At 40.4% G+C, this 18,331-nt stretch overlaps 1 protein-coding gene across 1 annotated transcript; it reads right to left on the reverse strand.

The window, feature by feature from the left end:
• Positions 1-4,561: 4,561 nt before the first annotated feature.
• Positions 4,562-15,374, reverse strand: LOC120745619 (centriolar coiled-coil protein of 110 kDa-like). Its single transcript, XM_040050633.1, has 14 exons — positions 14,995-15,374; positions 14,068-14,278; positions 13,327-13,455; positions 9,804-10,965; positions 9,517-9,638; positions 9,051-9,228; positions 7,331-7,440; positions 6,829-6,945; positions 6,590-6,691; positions 6,394-6,510; positions 5,978-6,051; positions 5,830-5,895; positions 5,651-5,710; positions 4,562-5,508 (listed from the first exon to the last, which is right to left on the reverse strand). Exons 2-14 carry the CDS (start codon positions 14,230-14,232, stop codon positions 5,433-5,435), a joined length of 2,478 nt encoding a protein of 825 aa, XP_039906567.1. The 5' UTR covers positions 14,233-14,278; positions 14,995-15,374; the 3' UTR covers positions 4,562-5,432.
• Positions 15,375-18,331: the final 2,957 nt, after the last annotated feature.

The following is an 18,331-nucleotide window of genomic DNA, read 5'->3' on the forward strand; positions in this document are numbered from 1 at the left end:
CCCATTCAAACCAGCGTTCCTTCCTAAATGCCCTGTTTGAGGATTTGAAACATTAAAATGTGACAAACATACAAGAAAACAAAAAAGAAAATCGGGTAGGGGACAAATACGTTTTCACACTACTGTAGTTTTAAACACTACACAAAAATTATTCTACAATCTAAAACTAAAGACATTTTCTGTATATCAGTATTTTATTTTTGTCCTTATTATATTTTATTTATGATGTTTTACATAGTCTTAGATTAGCCTCTTTTTTTTGTGACAATTACTTATTATTTGACATGAAAACATTGCTTATTTAAGTTGGAGTCTTTTTGTGGTTAAACATGGTGTTTTACTGAATTGATGAACAGTTGAGGGAGCTAAAAATATTTGGAGAAATGTGCCAAGCCAGTTAAGAAAAACTAATCATCTCTTGACCCTTAAGATTTATCTTGTAAACCTTTCAGACAGGAATGGCCTCTCACTTTAGAGTAAGTAGGCTTTTCACTTCATCACGAGTTCTTCTGTCGTCTATCAGAGAAGCAGCCTTTTTACCACAGGCCTAATCAGTTAATGATAACTATGTCCATCCTCTGACGCTTATCTTTATCAAGGGTTTCAGAAACCTATAGCAGCTACCATTGGGCGAGAGGCCAGTCTAAGGCAGATGATGACTACATCATCAACAAAATAAACTCCAGTTTACTTGTTGTGTAAAGCAACTCCAAAGATGATACAATAACTGTTATTTCAAATAATTTTTAAATCTTTCCTTCAAAAACTATGATAACTGAGGAACTCTTTGCACAATTTCATCACACAATGTTGCTGGAAACCTATTTTTAACATTTCTTCAAATCAACATAAATTAACAGAATTATCCAACTAATGATATTTGAGGAGGATCCATGGGAGTTTGCCCAACCAGTCTACATGTGTTTTGTGGACCTGGAGAAGGCATTCGACTATGTCCCTCAGAGTGTCCTGTGGGAGGTGCTTCGGGAGTATGGGGTGTCTGGCCCATTGCTACGGGCCATTCAATCTTTATACTGTAGAACTGTTGCAAGAGCTTGGTGCACATAGCCAGGAATAAGTCAGACTTGTTTCCGGTGGATGAGGGACTCCACGAGGGCTGCCCTTTGTCACCGATTCTGTTCGGAATTTTTATGGACAGAATTTCTAGTCGTAGCCAAGTGATGGAAGACTTTCACTTGGATGGTCTCAGCACCTCATCTCTGCTTTTCGCAGATGATGTGGTTCTGTTGGCTTCATCAAGTGATGGCCTCCAGCTCACACTGGAACAGTTTGCAGCTGACTGTGAAGTGGTGGGAATAAGAAGCAGCACCTCCAAATCTGAGGCCATGGTCCTCAGCTGGAAAAGGGTAGAGTGCCCACTCCAGATCAGGGACAAGTTCTTGGCCCAAGTGGAGGAATTTAAGTATCTTGTTTGCGAGTGATAGGAGAGGGGAGCGGGAGACTGACAGACGGATTGGTGCTGCGGCTGCAGTGATGCAGAAGCTGTACCGATCCATCTTGGTGAAGAGAGAGCTGAGTGTATTGGAGTTAGTCTTTCTCCTCTGCTTCCTTAAAGAAAGAGAAATGGTCTTTTAAAAGATTAAATTCATTTCAGCACTTGAAGTTTCAGCATGCTAGACCTCAATGTGAATCAGAGGTCTGCTTCACAAAAATGATGAGCCTGTAAGCAGGTATTACAATTTTATACCACAACAAAAACAAGTGTTATTATGACTTCTTCTTCTGGGAAACAACGTGTCTGGTTCTGCTGTCTCCCGAGTGGATCTTCTCCCCCACTGTATCCACATCTGACCTTGTCTGCATCTGCTCCTTTTCCTAGAAACAAAATAGAGAAAGAAAAACACCTCGCTCTCTAGCCTTGCTGTATTAATATTAGCTGGCAATTCGCTGCCTATTGATTCTTATTATTATCTAAGTCCGGACATTCTGTTCAGACTCGCTTGGCCCAGAATTTTTGCATGTTTGCAAATCCCTCTACAGCTCTTTATGTCAGTCTCAATCATTCAATTCAAGCTTAGCACTGAATTGATGCTTTTGACCCTGTAGAATATTTAGCTGATTTAGAGTTTAGAAATGTGTTATCATAGAATGTAGAACTGTTGTAGAGACACTGACACTGCCCTCAATATAGTAAAGGCTGATTGTGTCGTGAACTTAGGAGTAGATTGTACCCCTCCCCCACTTGAGCTGTGACAGTAAAACAGAGAAGAGTTAATGCTGAGTGGAAATTCCCCAGAGGATGTATGGGGGGGGGGGTATCTCAACATTGTAACTGGATACCTGTGGTCTGGAAGTGAGAGGGGTTTTATGACTTCTAGGGAGTTACCTACACCCACAGTGTTTTAACTGTCACGCACAATCACTCATGTGCACACAGTCACACACGAGCACTCACATAGACACTAGGGAACGCGCACATGTAGGCATTCATGTGCTCGTGCACATAGACACAGACACAGAGTTTGCGGCCCACCGTGGGGGGGGGTTATGATGGGGTCGCTTCTATAAAACTGTGTTTCACAGACAAAGGAGTGAAGATTTTGGAGAGGGACACCAGCCTCGTCTTCCCTTCTAGAAGTGCATGCTTAAATGAAGATGAATAAAGATTTTGTGAAAATGACTACTGAGTCCGGTGCCATCTCTGGATGCTCGAGGAATAAAAAGAACTGGGGTAAAACTAATTTCCCAACAACCCTCATTACACAGAGTGCCAACTAATTAATGAGCAGAATTGCAATGTGTATATAACAATCACCATGACAACTTTATTTAATAATTGTATTCCTAAGTGTAAAAGCGAAGTTCTCAATTTCTCTCAAACGGTCGATCCATGTCGCTACCCTCACATATGGTCACAAGCTGTGGCTTATGACTGAAGAACAAGACTGTGGATACCAGAGGCGGAAATAAGCTTCCTCCGAAGGGTGGCTGGCCTCTCCCTTCCAGGAGGGGCTCAGAGTGGAGCCGCTGCTCCTTCACCTCGAAAGGAGCCAGATGATGTGGTTCGGGCATCTTACAAGGATGTGTGCAAGTCTGGGTGAGGTGTGTTCTGGGCATGTCCCACCAGGAGGAGGCCCCGGGACAGATCCAGGACACGCTGGAGAGATTGTATCTCTTGGCTAGCCTGGGTACGCCTTGGTCTTACCACAGACAAGCTGGAGGAGGTGGCTGGGGAGAGGGAGGTCTGGTCTTCTCTGCTTGGGCTGCTGACCCCACGACCCGGCCCCGCATAAGTGAAAAGAGATGGACGGACGGACGGATGGATGGATGATGCAGAGGGCAGCTAGATGATTCCTGACAGTGCATCACAGAATATCTTTGTGGAAGTGAAAACTGACTCAAAGCCTTCTTCTTGAAAGATGTTAGGTGTAAATGCATATATGTGGTTGGTCGGCTGGTGTCTTTACCAAACTCATATGAGAGGTATTCTAGTTCCAGCACAGCTATGTCGCTGTCTGTCATGGCAAATGGCTGTTTTAACTACAGGAAACTAAAAACCTTTATTTATGTTGACGACAGTAGAAGAAATGAAAAACAAAATTTCTTGCACAATCTTAGAAAAATTACGGATATTTAACTTTTTTAAAGCAGTTTGGAGCCATTTTGTTCAAATGTGTGCGAGATCTGTGGCTTACGTTTTCTTTTGGTGTGACAGTGTGGACATAATGTAGTCAGCGCAATGTAGGTTATATCGCAATGTAGGATTATATCACTCATTACTATTACGTATTTTTTGCATATAGAGGAGACACGTACTGTAGATTATGCAATTATTTGTAAACAGCCACAAGCTTGCCTTTTTTTAACTTTGTATTCACCATGTATTTATAATATATAGCAGTTGTGCCTCTTTTCGAAATGAAATTCATGTTATTGTGACATAAAAACATTTTTTGCATGCAGGCTAAAAATCCAGGCCAACTGGATGAATATGGTTTAGCTGCATCCTGACACAGATTACTATTACAGAGAAAATGGATCACAAAGCTTCATATTACCACATTTTATTGTGTAATGAATGATGAGACTTATTCTGTTTAATGTTGGAATGTGTGCAAGTCTGTTGAATATAATACAAATTGATTTGCTCAAGAATGTTTGTATCCTGCAACATAAAAATTATTATAATTAAAGTCTTATTGCTGTAAATATGCCTAGAAAAATCTGTTTGGTCTCCTTCTTCACTCTGGATTTGTGGTGGTATTCAGAGTAGATTAAAATATAGTCAATTTCATCAAAAAAAGGATGTGTAAATACAGTAAATTATTTTTAGAGATTTTTGAAAAATAAACATGACCACTGTTAATATTTGGCTTTATTACCTTATCATGGGCCAGAATTAAATATCTAAGTAGGATCCTTGTTTGAAACCATGCTGAACGTATTTACTGGGTCATGAAACATCGGTAAAGCAAACAACAGAAAAGAAGCTCATGTCAAAAACTTATGGCTAAGTTATAGTTAGCTTAGTTTAGCTAGGTTATAATTTAACTGTATTATGAATTAAATTCCATGAAAATTTAAATAATTTCAGATTTTATTCTGGACATTGAAGAAAAAAGACAATCTGACATTTTAAATGAAATAAATCATCCTTTAAAAGACACACACAGCAATGTGGGAGAAAAACATCAATGCTGAATGCTACAAGTGCACAAATATGAAGTCAGCGTGGTGCTGCAGTGAACGCATCAGTTCACACAATATTTCAGAAATACTATTTCATTAAAATGTCTTATATTGTTTCTTGGTCTTGTAAATTTATTTTTCTTCAGTCATTTCTGAAACAAAGTCCACACTGAATGGTCGATCCATGTGCATCTGTGGTCGTGTGAAGCTACATTAATGTAACAGCATGCCAGAGTGTAAACACAGATATTTATCTTTTTTCCGTTTCATTAGGCATTTAAACCAAATACTAAAACACCCTGATACGACTCAGACTTGGAGTACTATACATTTTATAGTACACTCAGCATAAAGAACAAAACAATGCACGGACTGGTAATTAAAGCCCTTGAAGGAATAAATCATATACATTAAAATATTGTATTTTCAGAACAACTACATTATGTGACTGTCTGTGTGCAACTTACAGCTATAAGCACTTGATATTAAATATATGCATGCTAAAACATGACAGACAACAAAGGCAGAGTACTTAGGCACAGAAATGTTTTTACATGTTGTCAATTGAGCTTCTTGTGGCTTACATTTAACTACAGCTACTTATTCTTTTCTTCATCATAACAATCAGCTGTTTTTGTGTGTGAATACATTCATGTGAATTTCCAAAGCTAACTGAAGGACAATCATGTGGTTAGCAGCGCTGACTAAAGTTCAGTGGTACACGGTTTGTATTAAAATACTAAATATTCAAGTTCACAGGTCGGGGCATGTTGTGTCATGAATTAGCCCAGCGAGTGTTGCTTCTTCAGGTTCTCTGTGCGCTTCACCCTCTCCTCTGGGGTCTTTCTGTACCAGCTCCTAAGAGAAAAAAGTCACTGTGGTGACTTTAAATACGTCAAAAGCAGGGTGTGTCTGAAGACTGCTGTTTTCATGAATATGCGATTCAGGCAATTGGTGTTTTATAAAAAGTGTTTTACAATCTGTACCAGTACAGACTCACCCCTGCCGGTTAAGCTGTCCTGGGACAGAGGCATTTTGTCCTTGGCTTGGCTTCAAGACTCTAGGAAAGGAATAATGAATTTATCTAAACAACGTCTGGGGACAAAAATCTAGAAATTACATCGAGGGAAACACAAAATGAATTAAAAAGTAATAAAATCCCACAGCTGTGTCTCACACCTGTTGGTAGTGGGGCTTTTTGGCTTCTGCTGCATCTTCCTAGTCTGTGCTGGAGATTCACCAACCCTAAAGAAGTACCACATACACCACTGATCACTGGATCTCAGCAGCATGAACGTAAAACACGTGTTTTCATTTCTTGTCTTACTTCTTTTTCCTGTCCAGAGACCTCTGTGTGGCAGCAGAAAGAGCCACTCTCTCTTTGGGGCACTTGGCTTTCTCCTGTTGGAGTGAATGTAGTTTATAGTTTATTAAAAAAAAACAACTCAGAATACTGAAAAAGTCAAAGACAGTCACGAACCAATTTCTTACAATTGCTTTTGTGAGAAGGTGCTATATTACAAACAATGCATTAATAACAACAAGATAAGCCACGAGTGTCTGGATGAACCTTTCCAGACACAGAATGCATGGCTTCATAAAACTTTCTCCAGTGTTTGAACAAACTAAAGCTTAGTTTATAGGCTCTAGAAGGACAGAGGGATATTTTCAGTGACAATAACGGTCACCTTCTCTTGATTAAATCTGGATACTTGATTATTTACTTGACTGTGTTCATGTTACCATGTCTCGTAGCTTCCTCTCCACACGGAGCTCTCTGTCCTGCTGCAGTAATGCTAAGCGATCCTCCAAAGGCATTTCAAAGAAGATGTCATGGATGTCATACAGGGCTGCACATAACTGAGGGAACAACAAACAAGGAGAAACATGAATAAAGATGGCCCTCTGCTGGCTATAGAGGTTTAGTACACAGTCATACCTGGGCTCTAACTCTCTCCTGCAGGGCGAGATCTTGTGCTGTGTAGGCGCTTCTCTTCTGTAGAGCTTCTGTTTGAAATGAACGGATGAACTCCTGCGTATCCTTAAGGCACACATATAAATACAGAGAGAGAGTGCACAGTTAGACACACTCAGTCACTAACGTCATAATCTAAAATGAAACTTTCTTACACTCCTGTAACTCTTTTATTGTGTATGAAGGCATGAAATGGAACTCACCATGATGGTTTGGCGGAGGTGTTTGACTTTCTCCGTTTTAAGCAGTCTGCGTGTGAGGAAGCCGCGAGTGATAGCACCAATTCTGCAAAATGCTTTCTGCTGATCAGCTGTCAGAACCTGGGAGAAAGTAACGAAGAACATGGAGAAAATGTGAGATATTAAGATAAATGATATCAGTCTGCACATACATACACGTTTTCTGATTTAATGGACAAAAAATAGACTCAATTACAATAAAAGGTTGCTGCAAGAATGCATACCAAGAAGACTTAGCTTCTATTTGGTCTTTGCTTTGAAGACTTACAACAGTTCAGAGCGTTATGGATGTAACAGAGTAAAAGAAACAATGGTACTTACAATATAAATCAGTTTTATATACACTTATTATATACACTTTACAGTATATATACTACATGTATTTAAAGGTTTAATGAGCTCAGCCAGTGTGCTGAAGTTTGGATTTGGCTGCCAATGCTATTCCTGTTTTGCAGTGTTTACACACCAGACTTTGCCTCGCCCGAGGTTTGTTAGCCCCCCACATGGAACCCCACAGATAAAGAGGAGGCTGAAGACATGGAGAGGATGCGCTAGAAGGGACAGGACTGGGCAAACCTGGAGAAAGAAACAGTAGATATTTTAAAGACGCACCTGAAACGAGCAGCATATCCCATCAACAAACAGTAGCAGTTTATTTTTTACTGATATTATAGGACACAGAATTTAGAAGGCAAATAACAGACAATAACAATGACCGAAAACATTAAAAAGTAATCACTGTTGTTCTTCAGCGAGTAGTCAGTGTATCTGATCTGTTTCTCTACTCCCTGACTTCATAAGTTGATATCACCTCTAAGCTATATTTGTGCTGATGTGTGAAATGCTGTTTGTATGAAAAACAAAAGCTCTAACAACAAAATGCACTTCCAGTTTAGTGAGGAAAACACCATCCTTATATTAATAAAAAACAATTATGTCTCTTACTGTCTTGTATATAATTAAGGGACAGTTCTGGTTCATTTAAAGGTCATTTCACCACCCTTTTTCTGGTAGCCTATGGTAGTAACTGTTAGGTTGAGGGACACATGACGCTGTAAACAATTCAGCCAGAAACTTGGCCTGATCACTTCCAATGATGTTAACCTATAATTTTCTTCCGACCGCTGCATGTGGAAAATTGATCCAGGTCTGCTTTTCACCTAAAAGTGACAAAACTAAGACATTTTCATTATTCTCATTACTGCCTAACAACACACATCTCTCTCTGTGTGTTTTAAACTCTCCTTTCTTAAAAACAGAAAATGAGATTGTAGTTGTTCTTGGCTGAGAAACACAAAACCGTTTTCCTATTATTATTTTTCATCAACAATGTAAATTTTGTTTCTTTTTTTTCTTTTTTTCCCCCCACTACGATAGCTGGTGACCTGCAGAATCACCTCTCATAGTTGGAGCGACGTCAGGCACATTCACACTCACTTTTTTCCTCTGAATAAATAACTCACATGGCCAATGGTATGCGCCATGGTGATCCATAAGTATGATCACAAGTTTATTTAGTTATTTTTCAACCCAACAAAACAAATAAGCAAAAACATGATGCTGATGCTATGAACGCTCTACACACATGAATCTAGATGCAAGAAAAATGCTGCGCATCTGAGGTGTGAGGAAGAAACTGAACTCTCAGATAGCTACATGCTCGAGTTATCATAGCTCTGTTTGCCTCCCTCTGATGCGTTCTCAGCCAGCTCCTGCTCTGATAATGTGTAGCCTGCTCATCAGCTCAGAAGTGACCGCAACGCAACCTCACACAGTGGTTGCGTGCTTTGCTGCACACAGTAGCAAACACTTGCACAGTGACTTTCATATTTAATTCAGCTTCTCCATCTTATAATTTTAGCTGTTGCATACAGGGTTCAGCATATTAGTTGTTTGTATAGATGTGCTCTATATCTCAACAATGGCTCATTTTAGGATGACAGTTTTTCAAACATGTCAAGTGCCTCTATGCACTTCATCAGTTTAAATATTCTCCTAATTTACTTCATCTAATATGTCATTGTACTGAATTTGAGCTAACCTTAGCTTAATGCAGTTAACTTTTAACAATTATAATCTAAACATTTTGTTTCAGCAAGGGGTGGGTGAAAATGAACCATGACATTCATGTGTCTTTTGTAAACACTTTTTACAATCCTGAGCACAGAAGTTTATTAAAACGATACCTATACTGTGTCCAGGTGATCGTTCTGATGGTGTGTGGACAGGACTTAGTCCCGGGCACGAGGGGCTCATGATAGGATGGCAGTCATTCACAGACCTACGATTCCAGCCACAAGCATCTGCACTTAGAGGACGTACAGACCCCTGCTCCTTCAGCCTTCTCTCTGTCTCCTCAAGCTCCTAAACACACCGCACACAACATTATTTGTATTTCACTAATGCTCTGCTCATAATCTTTTTAAAAAGGCATATAAAACTCAGATGTACAAGCACACACACACACACACACACACACACACACACACACACACACACAAAGAAAGCAAAATAAAATAAAGAAAATAAAGTTTGGCATTGTAGTTAAACATTAGGTTTTGGTGCAGCTTTTCATGGTCATTTAAAAAAAGAACACTTTTTTTCTGATCTACTTCTATATAAAATGGTCACTGTTAAATTCCATGTGCTGACCAGGTGGAGGCGCTGTTGCTCTTTCTCCTGCTCAGCGAGGAGCAGAGACATCTGCAAAGCATGCTCCTTCTCAAGACGTCTTTGCATGTCCTCCAGAGCCTGCGCTCGCCACTGGGTCTCATCTGTTAATAAGCACAAATGCATACAGATAAATCAGTTGTCTTTTACCATGTCAAAGTTTTACTCACTTAACATAAAATATATAAATGTGGGAATCAGAAATCTCAGTGGGAGTTACACAGTTGTAAACATAAAAAAAATAAATAGCTTACATCAAAGGCACTCACCTGTCTTGCGGGCCTGTGCTTCAGCTGCATGTCTGAGGACAGTCTGTGTTTTCCTGCCATTGTTTGGCCCCGGAGATTCGTCTGCAGGAGTCACACAGGGCCTCAGCAGAGGCAGTGAAGGACTCTCTACATCATACGACTGGTTTAAAGGGGCTGCAGGTGTGCGCCGACTGGGAGCAAACAGTGTAACTCCTGCCATGAAGCGAGGGAGGCGTTCCTGGCTGCGGTCTATGCGCTCCGCTCCAGAATGGTAGGTATGCAGCTGGCTGTCCATAGTGTGGCAGCGCCGGCGAAAACCTGCAGCCAGGTGATCACCCATTGAGCTGGGCACCGAGGCACTGACAGGGTTACAGTTCTCCTTCACTGGACTGGTTCCACAGTGGCTGGATCGACGAATGCCACTCTGGCTGACGCCCTCTATTCCCACTGAGCTCCAGTGAGATGGAGACATTGAAGCATCTCCCCAGTCTGCCACACCAATGGCTTCCTCTGACCGTCCTGGGCTTCGAGCGATAAGGTCTGCTGGGCCGATGGGAAATGAAAAATGGATGTTGCCTGTGGAAACTGGGCGTGGTTTGCGTCTCTGTGGACGAGGACTTATGCTGGTCTCTGGATTGGGGAGACAAGAAAATGGTTCTGGTAGACTAGGTGAGAGGCAGATGGACTTTTGAGGACTAGGGTCACGCAGCACTTGATGCTGGATTTGAGGCGGGCCGACAGGGCTGTGGTGCAGACTGAATCCAAACTGAATGCCTGTGTCTGTCACAGGGCTGCAGCTCTTCTCTTCACTGACAGAGTCAGTCTCAGGTGGGGGAGACTGGGTCATTGCGCGGACAGCTTTTGATCCCTGCTGACTCTGCTCTTTCTTCACATACTCCCTTGATCTCTTAAGAAGGCTGTCCAAACTAATGTCCTCTTCCTCATCCTCTTCTTCCTCCTCCTCACTCTTCTCTTGGGCATCCACCTTCACTTCCTCCACTGCCTTATAATCATTAAGCACAGGAATCTCAGAGCATGGAGCAGCACGATGACTATTTGTCTGAACCCCAAATGCAGCATCTTTGGGGAGCCCAGGTGAGTCAGTGACCAGAGTGTAGCCGTTGACTGTTGCAGATTTAGAAACTGGCAACTTGTCAACCTCTTCATCTGGTACTTTAAGCACCTGTGAAACATAAAAAGCAGTATTTCACCAAAGAATTTCATTAAAACGCATGTAAGCTCAGCATACAGGCAAATCAAGTGATAATTATGGTCTGTAAATAATTAGCTTATTTGTTGATGTTAGTTTTCTAATGAAAATGTGATTACATGCTTGAGTTTTGGTTGTTCCATTGTGAATGATAACAGACAAAATTTTTAGATCACATTTGTTCAAAGACTGGGAATTATGAAAGTAGAGCAAATCTGACACTGAGTAAATGAACAATACTGCTTTGAACCTTGAGCTGTTATGAAAACACGTCATCAGGTAAAAAATAGCACGGCACACTGGGGAAAATGTTAGGCCAGATAACCTGTATTCAACTCTGAGTATGTCACCAGAGACAGTAGGACAGACTGTAATTCACTTTATGTGCTCCATTATGGGACTGGCACACAAACCTATTTAATATATACTATAGGTCAAAAGCCCCAAAACTATTTACATTCAGTAAAAGCAGGACGCGATGTCAGCATAATAATATTAGCACGAGAGTCCAGCACTTTTTCAGAGTGCCTACATAACATTATACAACCCCAATTCCATGAAAGTTGGAATGATGGTAAAAGGTAAATACAACAGAATGCAATGATTTTCATATATGTCATTGCCAACAGAACATGGAAAACATATCAAATATATTTACTATTTAATCAAAAATATTAGCTAAATTTGAATTTGATAGCAGCACCACACCTAAAAACAAGGTGGGACATGGGACCACAAGTAATACCATTAAAAGGTTTAGAGGAAGGTTTCCAGAAAAGCAGGTTGAAGTTCTTTTATGCAAAGAAGAAGCTTTATATGGACATGGTCATTTAAAATAGACTGAGGCAAAGTGGAAAACAATTCTGTGGTCAGACATATTGAAATTCTTCTTGGAAAACATGGACGCCACACCTGGACTAAAGAGGCAAGAGACCATCTAGCTTGTTATCAGCACTCAGTTCAAAAGCCTGCATCTCTGATGGTGTATGCAGTTCTTACAGCAACACACACTCCTATCTATGTATTTTGGGGGAAGGTCTTGCATATTTCTTGCATATTTTAGCAAGACAATCATCATCATCATCATTTATTTATTTATATAGCACTTTAAAAACACACCTGGTAGACCAAAGTGCTGTACAATACTAATATGCACATAGTAATAAAACCAGACATAGCAATAAAAAAAATAAAAAGAATATCAGTTACCCACAGAGTTAAAAGCCAGGGAATAAAAATAGGTTTTTAATAAAGACTTAAAAACTGGCACTGATGTAGCCTGTCTAATATGGAGAGGAAGGTTATTCCAAAGCATCGGCGCAGCAACAGAGAACGCTCGGCCTCCTCTAAGTTTCAGCCGTGACTTTGGGACCGAAAGCAGCGACTGCTCAGCTGACCGAAGGGAACGAGTGGGGACGTGGGGCTTCAACAAGTCAGACAAATAAACAGGTCCCAGACCATTTAGAGATTTAAAAACCAATAAAAGGACTTTAAAACGGATCCTGAATTCAATTGGAAGCCAGTGTAAAGAGGCCAAAATCGGAGTGATGTGATCAAATTTTCTTCTGCCAGTTAAAAATCGTGCCGCAGCATTTTGCACTAATTGCAGGCGTGACAAAGTGCCCTGCCCAACCCCTATTAAAAGAGAATTACAATAATCTAAACGTGGGGTAATACAGGCATGAATAACACCTTCCAAGTCACGCTGGGAAAGAAAGGGCTTAACCTTTGATAAACGTCTGAGGTGATAAAATGCTGATTTTACCACCCCGTTTACATGGTCATCAAAGGTAAGTGCAGAATCAATTTTAACTCTGAGTTTTGTGATCGAACTCTTTAGTTGGGAAGTCAAAGCTGCAAGATCAACATCTGGAGTATGAGAAGAACGATTTGGGCCAAATAAAATTGCTTCTGTCTTCAGATCATTAAAATTTAAAATGTTTTTTGCCATCCATGCTTTGACATCAGTAAGGCAGTCAAGCAGAGGTCGAGTTGGGAGACTATCAGAATGACTAAAAGGTAAGTAGAGCTGGCAGCCATCTGCGTATAGATGGAATGGCACTTTATGTTTCCGGAAAATATGACAATATGCATGCTGCGTATAATACAACATTACAGAGTGGTAAACATGGCCCTCTCACAGTTTTTGAGACTTGTTACTGCCATCAAAATCTAAATAATCTCCTTTTTTGCTTAAAATGGTAGAACTTCATTTACATTTGACAAAGTGTGGAATTGGGTTTGTACTCACAAAGCATGTTTTGATCTTATCCTAAATAGGCCTCTCACCCTACCAGATGACACCCAGACCTGTGACCATAGTGTGCAACTGACCTGAGCCTGATCCAGTATGCCCTGAATCCTGGCCAAAAGCTTGTTCCTCTGCTGGTTCTGTCTGTCCACTTCCAGTTGGACCGCCTTCTGTCTGTAGCCACACATCTCGTTCCACTGCTCTGCATTCAGCTGGAAAATGAAAATACATTCGGTTGCGGCTTTTGTTGTTTGTTTTTCAGCATTTAATTTTCAAAAATACGCATGTTTATTCAGCTAAAAGAGGCACAGTTTTTCACTTTGTACCTAAAAATGTTATTACAGATGAGAAATATACTGGAAGAATTCAGCCTTCTTCCAGTATATTTTGTGTATCTTCTTCTGGATGGAAGAGAGACTGATGCTGGACTCTTCCTGCAAACTTATTTAGTCAGCAATCACAAGCGAATAGATTTTTCTAACAAACATCAAACAGCCCTGATGTTCCACGTTCGCACTGTTTCCCTTTGCCAGCTGCTGACCTAACAGGCTGTTCCCACAGCAGAGGCTTTGGCTTGTCTTAGCAGTAAATGAAATGGATGCACGAGTAAGTTTACCTAAATGGAATGCATTTTACAGTTTTATGGCAAGCCAAAAAATCTCCTGTGAGAAGCTCTGTTGTCATAAAGCAGTTCATATATTCATTCATCAGATTTGCTCACAAACAGATGTTTCATTCAGTTTAAACTGTGAACTCTCACATGCATCTACATCTTGTGTAATCCATTTAGCATGGGCTTCCAAGCCTGTCTATCTCTTCCTTACCAGAGGTGAAAGCGCAGCTCTTCCATAGAAGTGGATGACAGAGCGAGCCTTCGGGGAACATGATGGCTCGCATGTAGTCTTCTTGAATTTCCCCTCCTCCTGCAATAATGCCAGACTCCGCAGACAGAACTCCTCATAGCTTTCCATCTCTGGACACCCGCACATCCACACTCTGAGTAGGACACACACACCATGTAGCCTCGTGGCCGAGCTGTTAAATTAAATGGAGAGCGAGAGATTAAAAGGGAGGGTCCGTGTGAGGCTGCACTACACTGGGGTTTGACCGATGAGCCGAAACCATGTGGGTAAATGTGACAAATCACCTACAACAATAGCCAGTCTGTCTGTCCTCTGTGATTTTATCACACTCATCACATTCCTGCCATTCCTTTGCTTTCTGTCATACTTTGCTGGTGCCTGTCTTCCATTTCCATGTTTTGTGGAAATGCAAAAGGGACTCGTGTGTCTGATCAATACTGTTTCTATTTCTGAAATGTCTGTCAGCAAATGACAGTAGTCTGCAGACTACTCACAGACAGGTAGGGCGTTTGCGTAAGCAGACAGCTCCTGTGTGGATTCAATTAAAACAATGTGCCTTTGAAATAAGCGTGAGTGTTACTGGCTCTATGCAGCATATCTAATCTATTGGACAGGTTTGAATTCAACCAGCAGGTCCTAATGATGCTGCTGCTGGTCTTCAGACGCCTAATTACACTAGCCAATCCACGCTTGTTCTTCCATCCGGCAGAGCAGAGGTGGGGATCGTTTTCTTTGTGTATCTGGTATTACAGAGAAAGCTTAATTTCGGCAGCTTTTATGTTAATATTTAAGCATTATCCAGTTTTGCTGTCTTTGGAAGCTAAAAAAGACGTCTTAGTGCAGATACCCTCTGCAGAATGACAGCGGATACCCGGCGCTTATTCTTACCTACTCAGTGGAGAAACACTAATATCGCCCTCCTGTCTTCCAGCAGGGACTGTCAGACACGGACAGATGTCGCAGGGAAACACAAACTGGAGGCTTTATCGGTGAGACTCACGTCTCTCTCCTCAATCTCGGTTCGATCATCTTCATCACCATGCTCAACTCTTCCGGGCTCCAACAGCGCCTCCTAGCAACAGCACGCGGGCCACGTTCCAATCTGATCCCCCGAGCAAGTCAAAGGCTCTCGTTCCAATAAGCTCAATGCCACCTGCCCTCTTTTCCCCTTCATTTCTCAGTGAATGCAATAGAATTAGGCTATATCCTAGCAGGGCTACTTTATCACACGCTCTTTGTTTTACTATGTTGTTATCTGCTCATAGCCTCGAGTTAATAGTGCTCAAGAGGATAACGAGTTCTTGGCAAATGAGTCTACATAAATATCATTAATATGATCTGCTTGCAGCTATTCTCTACTGTGTTAAACAAATCTCAGTTTAAAATTTTATAATGTATATAATTTATTTATTTATTGTTATGAGTGATTAGATGAATTATTTAATGTGCCAAGTATCAAAAAAAACTGGATGATCTTGGGGGAAAATAATGTAATTTATGTACCACTCTCCTTACTGTACATTGTGCAGCGTTTTGTAGTCTGAAACTTTATGAATTAATGAATTTATGTAATTTAAGTCCTATTTTAATCGTCCTCTTCTGCAAGACAACCACTAAATATGAAGTGACAAAACAGGTGCGCCTTCTAGTAATGTGTACAACAAATTTCTCACATTTTACAACCAATTATGCGCATATAAAAGGGGTGGGAGTAAAGAAGATGCTCTGTTGTGTGTATTACACAGAATACACTGTCCTCCAAACCACATAAAATGAAATATGTTTATGGATGTTACACATGCATTAAAAACTGTAAGACTGCAAAGGTCAGTGCATAGGTTGTCATAGCTAAAGGTAAACAGCAAAATCATCAGATGAGTTGAGTCCTTCATCAACAGATGGCAGTTAGCGGTGACTGTACTGAGGATGTAAAAGAATACAAGTACTTAGGGACAGTGACTGAAGAAAAACTGGCAGGATTCAAAAGCTAGATTACAATGATTATACTTCAAGAGGAGTTTGAGACAGACATATGCTGGTTCTTTTTTTCTTTTTCTTTTTTGTTTGTTTTTTTGCAGAGAGCATTCTAACTTCTTGTTTTATTGCACTGTCTGTAGTTAACAAGAACAAACTGAGTAGGATTACAAACATGGACAGAAAGATTTGAGGTCAGCTACAACACAGTACGATTCACCTTTGGGAGTCCTGAGTGGTGAATAAGGGGTGATGTATCCTTAGCAATGTGTCACACCTTCTTCATCGTGAAGACACCTTGCTAACATCATGACAGAAGTACAGGGTACCACTTTTGTATGTATCGTGTGCCCAGAGGACTTTTATACCTTGTAAATGGACTGGTTCTTATAGCGCTTTTTTACTCTATCTGAGCACTCAAAGCACTTTATACAACTTGTACATTCACACAAGCACTTTTTTCTATGCTGTTCCTAAGTGCTTCATATCAGACATTCACACCTCCAATAGATGCATCAGAGAGCACCATGATGTTAGTATTTGCCCAAGGATATTTGGCATGGAGCAGACTGGGATCGAACCACCAACCTTCCGGTTAGTAGTTTACCTGAGCCACCTTAGTTACAACCATCCCAAGGTAACCCTGCTGAACACAGCTGATATTACATGGATGTGATTTGCACACAGCTGTGGTTTGTTTTTACTATTACTTATTGTTAATACCTTGAATTTCTGTAACTGTGAAGTCTTTATTGTTGTGGTTGTATTTGCCTGGCCTGGATTTTTGGTGTCCAAAAGGCAAACTACTTTTCTGAAGAAGATATTGAATCTGCCCACTTGTGATGAAATTGCTTATAGTGCAATAATACATCCTTATGTCTTCCTTTGTGTCCCACTTTTATTTTTTATTTTTTGGAGTTTTGCATTTTTCTATGAATTTTCTGAAAGAAGTGCATTAGAAATTGTTGTTGTTTTAATGGTTAGTAACATCCCGAAGAATAATAAAGAAGAAAAGAATGAAGACAAGTGGGAGCACCTTAAAAATGTTTTAGAATTCCTATTGTAAACAGGTGACTGCAAATGGCAAAGAATAGATTCATTTTCCAGCAGGCAACAGACCTCGTATTATCTTAATAAAGACATAGGAAAACAGGCTAAATCACTTCAGATGCACTTTGGAAGTTCCTATTTCTGTCAGAGAAAAGTGAGGGCTTCCCAAGGCTTGAAATATAAACTTCCCCTTTATCAATTTTATATAATTTGTTCATTAATGAATATACACTCCTTATCTGAGGCTGAATAAATTCTTTAGAAAAGTGACAACTCAACACAGCATAAGGTATAATTTAAAGACAAAATTATTGGTTTATGTTTTTTTAGTGATTTATTTATTTTACTGATGTCCAGAATTTACAGTAGTAAACAGTAAATGATGCTGAAATTCTCAGAGTTCATCTCCTGTGTGCACAGGGGAACCTGAATGTATCGGCTGAGCAATGCGAACATTTTCCTTGTTGTCCCGAAGTAAAGCATCAATGTCACTTTCAGTAAAAGCGCCTTTAGCATCCTGCCACAAAAGCAAAATGTTAAGAGCAAATTTGTGTACTTGAAAAACATGAAGCTCACGTTTCACAACTGGCTACTCGCTCACTGACAGCTTACCTCAAAAGTCTGGCGTTTAACCCCCACACATGAGTTGGACTGCTCATAACACAGAGCTATATCCAGATTCTTCGGCTCTTTGTTCACCAGAGCTTCATAGAACAGGCCACGGTGAGACTCTTAATGGCAAATCCAGAATAAGTTCTTGAATACAAGATAAATTACTTGACATATCTGATGTTACCTTACCTAACAAGTGTCTGCAGGCTGATGTCAGTTTGTCCTTAGAGACATGGTGACTGTGAGGCAGAGGTTTCTCACACAACGCCCCACTGATGAGGCGTTTAACAACTGCGTTTCTGCTCTTAACTGGGGCTTTCTTGATGGATTTCTCAAGCTCTGTAAGGTATTTATAGACTGTGACTTGCTTTCCCCTTTTCTTTTGTCTTTTGTTTTCTATTTGTATTCCTGGCTATCCCATTTGTTAGATTGTGCTACTGGGTTATCAGAAACCATTAATAAAAAAGCTCTTAGCCATAATGATTTATTGTCCAACATACCTTGTGCCACTGTTAAACAAGTCTCACAGTAGGTGTCTGTTAATAATAGAACAGTTAACAGAGGCACTCTTCAGCAGAAACCGAACTAC

Source organism: Simochromis diagramma, unplaced genomic scaffold (genome assembly GCF_900408965.1).
Source record: "Simochromis diagramma unplaced genomic scaffold, fSimDia1.1 OVJJ01000321.1, whole genome shotgun sequence".
Lineage (NCBI taxonomy): Eukaryota > Metazoa > Chordata > Actinopteri > Cichliformes > Cichlidae > Simochromis > Simochromis diagramma.

What these genes read in the sequence shown, in the direction of transcription:
- LOC120745619 (XM_040050633.1), bottom strand. Translation starts at nt 14,232, where the DNA reads ATGTGCGGGTGTCCAGAGATGGAAAGCTATGAGGAGTTCTGTCTGCGG. An exon ending in AGCAACAGCGCCTCCACCTG is followed by an intron (nt 9,229 to 9,516) that starts GTCAGCACATGG and finishes CGGTGTGTTTAG; the next exon opens with GAGCTTGAGGAGACAGAGAG. An exon ending in GGACAGCTTAACCGGCAGGG is followed by an intron (nt 5,509 to 5,650) that starts GTGAGTCTGTAC and finishes TTTTTCTCTTAG; the next exon opens with GAGCTGGTACAGAAAGACCC.